This window comes from Micropterus salmoides, unplaced genomic scaffold, assembly GCF_014851395.1.
Source record: "Micropterus salmoides isolate LMB-PRFRI ecotype aquatic unplaced genomic scaffold, ASM1485139v1 Ms_hic_scaffold_5, whole genome shotgun sequence".
Lineage (NCBI taxonomy): Eukaryota > Metazoa > Chordata > Actinopteri > Centrarchiformes > Centrarchidae > Micropterus > Micropterus salmoides.
Window position 1 is genome coordinate 23,628,240 of NW_024044237.1, and position 12,346 is coordinate 23,640,585.

The 12,346-nt window shown below is 40.1% G+C and overlaps 1 protein-coding gene across 1 annotated transcript; it reads right to left on the bottom strand.

Moving 5' to 3' along the window:
* Positions 1 to 2,128: 2,128 nt before the first annotated feature.
* Positions 2,129 to 7,832, bottom strand: atp1b4 (ATPase Na+/K+ transporting subunit beta 4). Its single transcript, XM_038700120.1, has 9 exons — positions 7,634 to 7,832; positions 7,352 to 7,420; positions 6,542 to 6,758; positions 4,897 to 5,025; positions 4,678 to 4,782; positions 4,152 to 4,351; positions 3,500 to 3,556; positions 3,298 to 3,390; positions 2,129 to 3,188 (listed from the first exon to the last, which is right to left on the bottom strand). The coding sequence occupies exons 2-9, from the start codon at positions 7,415 to 7,417 to the stop codon at positions 3,027 to 3,029; spliced, it is 1,029 nt and encodes a 342-aa protein (XP_038556048.1). The 5' UTR covers positions 7,418 to 7,420; positions 7,634 to 7,832; the 3' UTR covers positions 2,129 to 3,026.
* Positions 7,833 to 12,346: the final 4,514 nt, after the last annotated feature.

The window sequence follows — 12,346 nt, forward strand, 5'->3', positions numbered from 1 at the left end:
TCACTGTCATCCTTCTGAACAGTTTGTTGTTCTACTTTTAGTGTGAAGCTGCACATAACAAGAGTGCGTGAGTCTGAATTTAAAGGTTAATGGTTCACACTGCCGTTTGACTTTGATCAACAACATACTTTTTATAACCTGTAATGGTACACAGAGGAGGCATGACTCTCACTCCAGCTATTATTGGCATTTAGGCAGTAATAGTTTACCCAGTTTACCCAGAGGTCACCAGTGGATGTAGGCTTAACTTACTACTGACTACTGATGTCTTCAGCAATGAACAGTTCACCTTGGTTTGTTTACAATGGCTTTATTTCTGTGATTTGTAATTTATCTAACTATCTGGTGTATATGATTTTATAATTTTTGTACATGTTTACTTTGTGAGTAACAAAGTGAACTACAAATGTAATTTCATTATACAACCCTGTGCTGTAAAATGACAAATCAACCTTGTAACCTTTTATTGGTTCCCACTGTTAACGGTAATTGAACTTTTATTTTACTTTTCTGCTGCCCTAATTAAAACATAACACGTAGAAAAACTTTAAGGTGGTAACTCTTATATTTTTGATGGAGGTGACAGTACGTGAGCACATAGCTTTATTAATAACCTGTTGTTAACACGGACTGTTGGTCGGTCGACCCACCACTCTGGTCCTGACTAAAATATCTCAACAACTATTTGATGGATTGCCGTGCCATGAATGTATATCCAAACTGGACCTTTGTGACAATCGCCACAAGATCCAGTAAGAACACCAGCACTACAGGGATGGGAAAAAGAAGAATAAACACAACAACATGTGATGTAGTGGTTCCATATGAGGATTTTCAACAAACCAAAGAACACCCTAAGACAGATACCAGTCCACCACAGACTGTTTAAAAGAGGAGTCATTTACACCAGAGTATAGAAACCACCTCTCAACAGGGGAGGAGGGCTGAGACACCTCTTATCACCCACTTACAATACTGTCCTTTCATCCCTTCCCAGTAGTTTAAACAAACACCCACATTTGGCCTCATGTGACAAAGCCAAACGACCGTCATTCAGACTTGGCCTCAAGTGACTCCAATGACCATAACGACTGCCTTTACAACACCCAGGAGCACTAAGGAGCTAAGCGGTACCCATCATCTTGATAACGACCCCACAGAGGTTAAATAGCTCGTCAGTCAACCAGAATTAAAGAAGCCTCTTGAATGAGAGGCGAAATGTCTTCAAGTATCTTCAACCAAGTCCAGTTGTCCTTGATTCTAACCCAGCTTGGATTACCATGAAGTTTGGAACAGATGTTCATGGTGCCCAGGCGCTGAACCCTAATGACTTCAGTGATTTCCTGAATTTTCCTCTAGTGCCACCTTGAGGTTCACATTTGTGGTTTTGAGTGAGATATTTCAACTGCTTTTGGGTGGATTGCCCTAACATTTAATGCAAACATTCATGTTCCCCTCAAGATGAACTGTAATAACTTTGCCATCATCATAAATCTTTGGTTTATGACCAAATATCTGCAATACTAATGATATTCCCATCATCCTCAACTTTAGGGGTTTAGCCAAAGACAGTTGCTTGTTATAACACATATTTGATTTTAACAGCCTCTATCTCATCCATACTGCCTTTCACTACCTGCCTCATTCTGAATTTCGGAATCACATGACTGCAAACAGCGAATTGGAGCGTGCAAAGCTAATCATGATTTGTGAGTAAGTTTTACCTACTGCTCATAGAGAGGCAAGAAAAAAAAATGAAGCACCACATTTTGTGTAGCAATACTAGAATCCACCTTGACATCATGTACATGTGTTCCTGTTTAACCAATACGTATATGATAAGCCTTCATTAATCAGTTCAACGATGTAAATTCACTGAAATCATACAGATGTATCATTAAGATAGTGATAACTCCCATTTAGCCAAAAAATACAATTTATACCTTTTATTGAATTACTTCCAAAGTATTCGCTAAATATATTAAATGAGTCTGGACAGACGTGGAGGTAAACTGCAACTTGACTGGTTGGTGGAGACAAACAACCGGGGTGGTAATTCTATTTTAAAATCTGTAATGCAAAGTTGATGTAGACTATTAGTCCCATGTGGAAGAAAATGTACAATACATACCAGAACATTGTATTTATTATAATAACTATAATAGGAATAAATACAACATTGATACCAAGTTTAGTAGCACAGTTCAGGCAGGATTAATACTATCAAAAATAGTTATACTGTTTTAAAATGGTACAGACCTTTCACAAACTATTTCACAGTACAGTATGTCTTTTTATTGATCAGTCTTGTGTAGTATTTCATTTTCAAAAGCAAATGTTTTTACAAAAGAAGGCAAGAAGTGGCTTGTGACGCTTTATCATAAATGTATATAATACTGCTATATTCAACAAAAATATAGTAATAGTGTATTTGCAGTCATTTATTATTGTCTTTTTTACTGTGTAAGTACAGTACAAGTCCTGCTTTCAGTGTTTGCATGATAGTTCTTTGAATTCTTACAATATACATGTTTGAAAAATATAATGCAAAACAAATTAGTACACTTTATCACACACAAATGTGTACACAAAACCATAATCTAACCTGATAAAACAATATTTCTAATTGCCTATTAATGTTTTAAGTCATAATTGGATTTGCATAGCCAGAAATGCTAACTAGTGGGCAGAGTGTAAATTTAGTTTGATTAATTTTGCTAATCATTACAAAATATCAGAAATTGAATTCCAACTCACTCTACGCACTTGTCCTGTGCTCAGCACTGTTTGTTGTGGGTGCAGGTGCCAGTAGCATGCTCAAGGTACAAAGATATAACAGAAACACAAGAGTAAATATCTACTTCTTGAGAAATTTGTTTCACAGCAGAAGACATGGATATTTAAGTGAAAGATAAGGAGGGGGAAATTACATATTTCATGGAATATAATGTTTCAACATAATTTTTTTTGTACATTTTCCTGCCTCATTGTCATGGGAGCATCCTGCTGGCAGCGATATTTTTGCCTTACGCTCCAACGTCCAAGGTGAAGGTCACACTGCCCAGGTAGCGGTCAGTGGGTGAATCATTTATGATGCCCTTGCCATTCAGTTTGCATTGTACTTGGATGTGAGTGTCGTACTGCACTCCTGCAAAACGCACAGCCACCACGGGCGCAGAGTAGTTTACCTGAGGCGGAAGAGGTCACGACAGGACAAGGCAAGACAGGTGTTAATATAGACTTAAATGACATTGTCTATATGCCACAGCAGTTATCCAGGATAAAACTGTCACTCACATGTCTGAGCTTCCCATAGTATGGATAGTACTTCATGTCAAAAATACTTTTAGGGAAAAATTGGATTTCTCCCAAAGCTTCTGGAGGTCCTTTCTGAAAGAGGAAGAAGTTATGTCTTCTTGAAGCACACTTGCTTGCATGATATGACTATGACATTTTCACAGATGTTGCTTACAAGCAAGGATGTTGATGGTTACCATACCTTAACTCCACAAGTCACATTTATTGGTTTGCCCTGGCCAGGTAAGTAACCAAGAATCTATAGAAAAGTAAGAATAGTAAGAGAAGAGTGTCATCATGCGAACAAAGTTATTCCTCAACCCTGTTTTTGTTTTATATTTTTGTTTGTCATGTCTTCAAACTGAGCTCCAATGACTCTTGATCTGACAAAGACCTTTTAGGACTAAACATTGCTTCAAATAAAATGTTTGTAGCTTGCAGATATCCATGCACAGACAACCTCACATTTTACCTTGTATGCAATTTGTTTTTTATCCTGCATCAGTTAGATGTACACACTACTCACCTTCTTTGCTTCAAACTGAGCTCCAGCAGGAGATCTTTTTAAAATTACATGCAAAAGTTTATCTTCTAGGAAGAAATGCCCAAATCTTCCACAATGTAATAATATGATGATAATTTACCATTTAAAATAAAAAGATTGTGCTTCGTGTGTCTTCATCCTCTCCCTGAAATGGCCACAAGATGTCACTCACTGAGGAACCTGTGAGCTTTAACAGTGCAGTAACACAGTGTGTCCCTGCTATTTTATGTTCCCTCTTTTGTTTTTTTGCTGATGTACATAATTGCACTTTTTAAAGTGCACTGTTTTACAGGTTTTGGTGGCATCTTACCCGGTTCATTCGAAGGAGGATGCATGGCCTTCCCTGAGAATAGCCATAGTGGGGGTCCTGTAGCCCAGAACAGTCCCCCAACCAGGACCTCTTAAACTGACACGCTTTCCGCTCTGCGCTCTCCTCCAAGTCATCCTGCATGAAGTATCTGTCCTGTGTGCAGCGAATGTTCTTCCTCTCCTGAGTTCCATCGTTATATGCTGTAAATGGAGAGCAAGGGGAAAGAGGCAGAGAGGGAGGGAAATGGAGAGAGGAGGGCATAAATAAAGCCTTGCTACAGCAAAGCCCTGCCAGACTCAGGCCTCTGATTAAGGAAGCTTGACAAAAGCTGGGCGTGAAAAAAAAAACACATTGAATGGCTGCACTCTGCCCACAAAGAGGCTTCCCTTCCCAGCATGCCCTGCAAGAATTAAATTGAAAAAGGGGACAAAGGTAGTGAAGATGAGGATTAACTCATCACATCCTTGCTTCTTTTTTAACAAACTCAACAACCTCATCCCCCCAACTACAATCACTAATAACTCACATCTTAGATATTCATCCATAGACCTTGCATACTTCTTCCAGGATTTGCGATCAGAGGCGTTAAAGGCGATCTCATGGCCTTCTAGATATGGGGCCATCGTCATACCTGCCAATGGAGACACAGAGACAGTCAACTGTGCTGAGACTCAATTAGAAGTAACACTGACAGAAGGACAATAGAGGATGCAGTGGAGGGGTTTGAGTTTGCCGTTATATTTACCTGGTGGCATCACTCTGTCATTGTAGGTTGGATGGTAGGGACTAATAGACCACATGAGGCAAAACATACAACCACCAAACATGGCTGCGAGAAACACATAAAGTGCAGTATAGAAGAGAAGGATGAGGCCTAAAAAAGGGAGTGGAAAAAGGGGAGTTATTTCTGATGCAATATTTGCGCATAAGTGAATTACATAACAGACCTCTCTCAAAAAATCCCTTCTCTGATCTGAGTGGAGAAAAACAAAGAACCATAAAGAATTTCCACTTTTGCTCAGACTGTGTGGTCCATCCGGACTGCAGCTACTGTCCTTGATCAGGACAGTTACTAATTTGTTTACCCTCCTCCCCTCAGGCCTGGACTTGCAAATAACTTTCAATAGTTGTGGTATAAAACCCACTGTACTGCGCTAATGTGAGAATCACGTGATAAAGAAACCCAGAGAACTATCATTGTTCTTCAATTTTCAATTAACAGTCCATTAGCAACTAATCAAGCCAAACGTGCACTAAATGAAATGGCTTTTGCTGTGCGGGCAATTTCACAGGGGACTAGCTGCAGCCAGCCTTGCGTCCCCAGAGCCACAAAGGCTTTTCTGTTTGAGCTCAGTGAGAATTCTCCCAGCTGTCCTTTCACTCAGGAACACAGTGAACCTCCGGTTGCCATCGTAGTGAAGGTCTTTTGCAGCCATAGAGGCCTGGCCAGCTCCAAGGAGCCCCAATCACCCCACTCTGGTATTGTGTCCTCTCTTACACACTCATCTCACAGGACACACAGCACAAACTTCAACCCAGGGCCTTTCTTCATCAGACACATGGGCCCCACACCCCCACAAGTGTGCACACACTGGCTATGTCGCTGAAATTAGCTCTCAGCCCTGCCTGCCTGGGATCCAGAGTCTCAGCTCATGCATGTAACACAGACTTTCCTGGGATATTCTCTCTACACTCAGTTGGATCATGTTTGTCATTGTGTACAGTTAGTGCAGCTGAGGGAGGGGTCTCTACAGCGTCACGTAGCAACTACCCTGGAATACCAAGAGGCTGCTCCATCATCACTGACTCAACAAACTCGTCCAGTCTGCCGCTTCTGCCAAAAGAAAAAAGTTAGCTGGATTTGGCAGTGAGCTCTGTGGATAAGAGCATCTATTAAGTGTTTAACTGCAACTGAGGGGCCATAAGCATGTTAGGTTCAGCGATGAGGTCACAGAGGCTTTGGGAAAGAGGCTGTGGAGAGCATGGTAAGATGTAGAGGAATGTGATTCCTGGCCAATGTGAGGCCTGGAACAGTGCGCTCCCGCTGGGGACACGTCCCCAGGCAGTCTGTTTTCGTCGGGACACTCTGAATTGTCCATGCACCTATGTAAACATTGAGCATAAGGACACACACACACAGCACAGTGAGCAGAGTCACTGGACTGCAGAGACATTTCTCACCCTCTAAAGTATCCCTGAGTGCATCTTTTAAAGACATTCAAACACCATGTTTGCTCCTAAGCGTGTTTTAGATGATTCAACTACAACACACTCAATATTATATCTAATCATTGGACACATGCAGTAAAAACTAAAGAATTTCAGCATTAATCCAAACGTCCCTCCTCATAACCCAATAACATAAAACCTGTCTTTCTCTGTCAACTCACTCCAGCTCTTTCCAGAGCGACCCATGAATTCGTTGGTCTCTGCATTCCACAGGTACGTCTTCAAGTCGTCTATTTTCTGGTGGAGTGTCCTCTTGGGTAACGGCCTGCGCTTCCATCTCTCAAAGTTCAGGTCTTCCTGCTCTAGAGGCTGGTGCTCTGCCAACTCCTCCTGCTCTTCCTCCAACTCTTGGCCATGTTTGAGAATCACTTTGTGAGGCTGGTGGAAAGAAGAAGAGAAAAAGCCCTCACCACACATATTCTCAACTGCTAAGTTCTGCAGTCGATCTATTTTCTTTTCAAATCACCGCAGGAAAAAAATGGCATGCCTTCAGCTCCGAGTATGACCGATGATATACACTGCCAGAGAGTGCTCTGCATATTAATGAACATCGCACTGATGGTCCTGTCCCCTGTTTCTGCAAATTATAAGCCCGCTGGTGACCTTTCTGGCACTCATTGGGAGAGCTGACCTCCTCTGAGTAGACCCTCCTGCTTGGAGCAACAGCTGCAGACAGCAGAGCTGAAGGGTCACTCTGACAGCCAGATGTTACTCACTGACTCTCAGCATCCACAGGCCAGGACACACAGATCCCAGAGGAACCACAGGACACATGTCACTTCATTTGTGAGAATTTGTCTGTTAAAAGAATCTGCTGTTAAATGTTCAAAATTTTGTTGGGAGTTAAGATAACTGCGCTGTTATTTAAAATAACCTTAAGGCTAGTGGAAAGATGTCTTAATTACTCCATGTGCTTCAGAAAATAAAGTGTTGTGAAAGTTATATGTTCTCTGTTTCATTTCAGCACTTACAAGACTTGGTGGATTATTTTTAAGGAGCTTCTCTTCAGCTCCTCCCTCTGTGGAACTGGGCTCCATGTTCTTCACAGAAAGAAAAGGTACTTGTTAAGCCAATCACATCTGCCATGCAATTAAATACAAGAAAGTTCTTGCGAACTTGTGGACTTCAGCAACATTTTCAAAACTTTTTACAACAATGCCAAGCCATCTCAACAGCTTAATCTAGCATCAGACACAAGACATGATTATTTTATAGTTTCAACATAGAGAATGTCAATGACAAATCTGACATACCTGAAGTTTTCTTTTCAGTAAAAACGCGGATTAATGTGTCGAAAACCCTCTTGGCCCGCAGAGAAAAAAGTAATGTTTGTCAAAAAAGGTTTGGGGATTTCATTAGAAAGTTTTAGGCATGCAAAGGGGACCGGGTACGGAGAACCTCCTTCAACTAGGCGCGCATCGTAGTGAATGAACGCTGGACAGAGAAAAACTGGGGGTGGGATACAACGTGCTTTTTTTTGTCCCAGAGACGTTTTGGCAGCGGTCTGATCCCTAGCACTGCATTCTGTGCACGCACCCCATCAACCATTGTCTGATAAACTGGGCTAACAGTGAAGCAAACCATGAATACAATATTTATAGCTTATCCCAACATAAGACACTGTTGTCAATCATTGCGTTGCCGCATATTGCACGTGCACAAAGACTCTCCAACAATTAACGTTATTATTATTAGGCTATTATTTTTGTATTATTAATCGGGTTTATATTTAATGAAACAAAAGCATCACAAATTAAATATCAGACATTAGCTATTGTCCCTGCACATGCATGCATACTAATCCGGTTGCCAACGCCAGCACCTCCACAGATTCTTGCAACAACTGCTCACCAGCAGCTTTCCCCTTGTGAAGTTCAAGTAGCCTAGTCCTCATCCCTGGCCCCATCTGCAATCCGGTCACGTAACGCTCTGTTACCCCGTGTAAAACTGGGAGAGGGGGACTTTTCAGAGTGTGTTTCCCCCCTTCTTCTTTTACATGAAAAGAGATATTGCGTCATGGAAAAAAATCTGTTCTTTGAGAATTGCGCGGCAAAACGTGCACGTGTGAGTGTGTGTGAGTGTATTTTACAGTGAAGGAAGGCCATTGATTCTTGTCACCACATAAGGACATTTGCAGAAAAGAAAAATCCAAAACATTTTGCAGGGAAAGCCAACCTGTGAAAAGCATTAACTTCATTCCCGTGTCCACGCAGAGTGTTGAACACTTCATTGTCAGTGTACATGTAAAATCTGCTAGGGGGCTCCAGGTCACAAATGAGCTGCGGGGCCCCTTTTAACCCCAAGTCCACCTCTTTGTAGCCTACAGGAATACCACCTGGCTACATATTACACATATTATTTTAGGGATAACAACATGTAAGAAAACTACTGTGACACTGATTTTGACACAAGACCATATGTCAGGTAATAAAGCAGGCCCCCTATCATGCCTGTGCATTTCATTTAAACAAATCAGTGCAGTAAGACAGGAGCTTCAGGGGCCAAACTTTACCTTTTCAAATTCAACAAGAGTTCATCACTGAACTCTTGAATGTCAGTTTTTTACGAAAAATCTTATAATCAAATGGATAGGATTTTGCCTTGCAGTGCATTTCTGAATCAATATAAATTTTATTTATATAGCACACTTAAAACAACCAAGGATGACCAAGGTGCTTTACAGGTTAAAAATACAACAATTAAAAAAAGTAATTACAAAGTAAAAGTACAGCAATAAAACATTATAATATACAGTATATGATATGCAATGATATTAAAATTGCCAAGGAGAATAACTCTCTTACTCGAAGGAAATACCAAAGAAAAGAGATGTGTTTTTAACAGTGATCTAAAGCATTCTAGAGTTGGTGTGGTTCTGATATGGACTGGCAGGCTGTTCCACAGGTTAGGGGCATACTGCGCCAAAGGCTCGATCAAGGAGGAGACTGGCAGATCTCAGCACTCTAGCTGGAGTGAGAATGCGAAGAAGCTCCGTTAGATAAAGCGGAACCAATTCATGAAAACATTTAAAAGTAAAAGTAAGTATTTTAAAATCAATCCTGTAATGAACAGGAAGCCAAGGGAGGGAGCGCAACACAGGTGTGATGTGGTCCCTCTTTTTCTTTCCTGTCAGGAGGTGGGCAGCAGCATTTTGGACTAACTGCAGGCATTGAATGGATGACTTGTCTAATCTAAACCCACATACAAAGAGTTACGCTACAATAGTCAAGATGGGAAGTTATGAAGGCGTTAATCACGTTTAAATGCACTGTCAAATAAGACACCAAGATTCCTCACAGTCCAGCGATCATTTGAAGCTAAAAGGCCAACGAGAGTAGCCTACCTAAATCAAGCAATTCAGGATGTCCAACACTATGACCTCGGTCTTGTCTCTGTGATTGGTGGAGGCGACTTGCTTTAAGTTGAGCTTTTCAGGTGTTTTCAATCTGCTTTGCTACTACTGCTAGTTTCTGTTCCACCTTTGACTTAATGACATTTTCAAACCAGTAACTCACAATCAACACCCAGAGAGCACACACAAGTCCCGTCAATGTCGGATTGAGATCGTGAGTGGATGTTATATTTCGGCCTATAGCATGGAAAAAGCAATCAGTGAGCAGCTCTGGTGTGTTTACAGCAAACAGCTGATGGCGTTAAGCTAAATAGGCCTACTGGGTCTGGAGTTATTGTTCATCAGTTGGTCCCCCCCTCTCTCTCAAAAAAAAAAACACTGATTACAACAGGTAATAAAGCATGTTAAAACCTCCAAAGCTCAGGCTGACACAGGATGTGAGTGCTGCAAGCTAAGCTGCTAACGTTAGGTAAGTTTAGGTGCTCAATTTGTTCTCAGGAGGTTTCTACCAGGAGCCGAATTACCACCGAGGCGGTGTCCTCTCCAAAGCAAACAGACTAAGTCATTAAAAAATTAAAGACACTGAATAAAGCAGTTTCATCCTTAAAAAATGATTGTCTCTTCAGTGGGTATGGCGTCATCGAACCGGAAGTTGGAAATGTTATAATGTCAGTCTGTGCTGGAGGTGCCCGATTCTGTTTTCAGACCTGCCAAACTGTTGCGATTTAATGTTTGTGTTTCTTTGTTCCTTTTTTGTGCTGGAGTTATTTTAAGAAGTTGATGGCTTAATCTAGTTTGATCGTGTGTCTCTTTACTCACATGCATCTTTAGTGGTCAAGCATACTTTTTTTCATCATAATCCAATCAAATCTGATGTTCATATATAGGCCTACATTTTGCAGATGACGTTACTAAATAATGATGCCTGTTCATTGCTTTGTATGCCATACATCAGAGTAGGAACATACTGTATGTCAGCTGGTTAATTTGCTTAATATTTGCAGGTCTTTAGGCCAGGGCGGAAACGCACAAAACAATGGTCTGAAGAAACCTTTCAGTTCCTTGAAAAGTTGATCCTGGGTGTAAATTAAAATTTGCTGTGTGCTAAACTAAATTCTTTATTTATAATGAATGAAATAAGTATAGTGATCTATAAAGTAAATTTCCCTACTTTGAATAATTAAATATTAATAATAATTAAATAATATTTCAAAAAAATTTTAACATGGGCAGGAATAATGTTTCAGATGGAAAACACCAAATCTTATTTATTTATTTGGTTTATTATTTGTCTGTCATTCCTAGAAGTATTTTTCCCAGAAAAAAAACTGAAGATGATACTCTATGATGTGGCAGATACAATTGCAAACAAGATGAAAAAAGACATGTCTAAATAATTATTTATAAATATTGAATCTCTTTTTTGTGATTTTTGTGCATTTTCAGTCTCAAATCTGACTTGGATGTTGTCTTTCTAATGTAGCTACTGCAAATTAAATACTAGCCTACTGTCAATTTATATAACAAGTAAAACCTAGTAAACAAAAGTATGGGGTCATTTTTAATCACACCAGAAGGACTTAAAGCCTTAGGAGAATGCATATTGTATACTGTATACCAAATCCACCTACCTCAAGTACATAATACCAGTACATAATTCTTTAATTTATTCCACCATCCTTTGCACTATGCTCCATCCCACATGTGTACATGTACTTGTTTGCATGTATGTGAAGGTGTACCTGTATATCTCATCCACTCCAGCATGTATATAATAATGATAATAATTTTACTCCTGCATCCTTTGCACTTCACTCATTGCACTATTATCTCAATCTGTCTATATTGTTTTTGTTTATGGTGTGTATAGATTTGTTCTCTATACTGTAGCCTGTGTGTGATTTTATTATTGTATTATTTTTGTATTAGCCTTTTGTGTAAGCAAACATATCGTGAGCAATGCACAATCCTGAGTCAAATTCCTCGTATGTGTAGCCTACACATACCTGGCACATGAAGGTGATTCTGATTCTTAAGTACATGAAGGCATTATGTATCACTGTGTTGGATTTTGTGCCTCTTTCTGAATGTCCGATAGCTCTTGAACGTAACGCCGTAGTTTCGACAGATGGTGGCGCTCGATACTCGACCCTCATCCATCTGACTTTGATTTTGTCCCGTACTATGATCCCAAACCACCCACACAGCTGTGTCAGAAACAGAAACAGCAGAATAAAATACCTTAAACACACTAAACCTGATTTACTCTCCATGTGATGTAAAGTAGGATGTCTTTTTGCCCCTGCTTTCAGTGATAAACCCTCAGGTGATGAACATGGATGCCATGGGACCTGTGCAATGCATTTACCATAAAACAGTTACTCCCAGTGACGTTTTTAATTTATATGTAGCCCATTATATGATTATTACTTTAATTTTACTATACATTCAATGCAATACAGAATACGTAAAGCTATTGTCTTTGTTTTAAATCCCAAACCCAATTTTCAGTTACCTCAGAAGTTTGACTTCGCTCCAACGTTATCTTGGAACGTTAACCGTTATACGTTACACTAGCTAGCTTATTATCTCTAAAAGATCTGTCTTTCGGTGT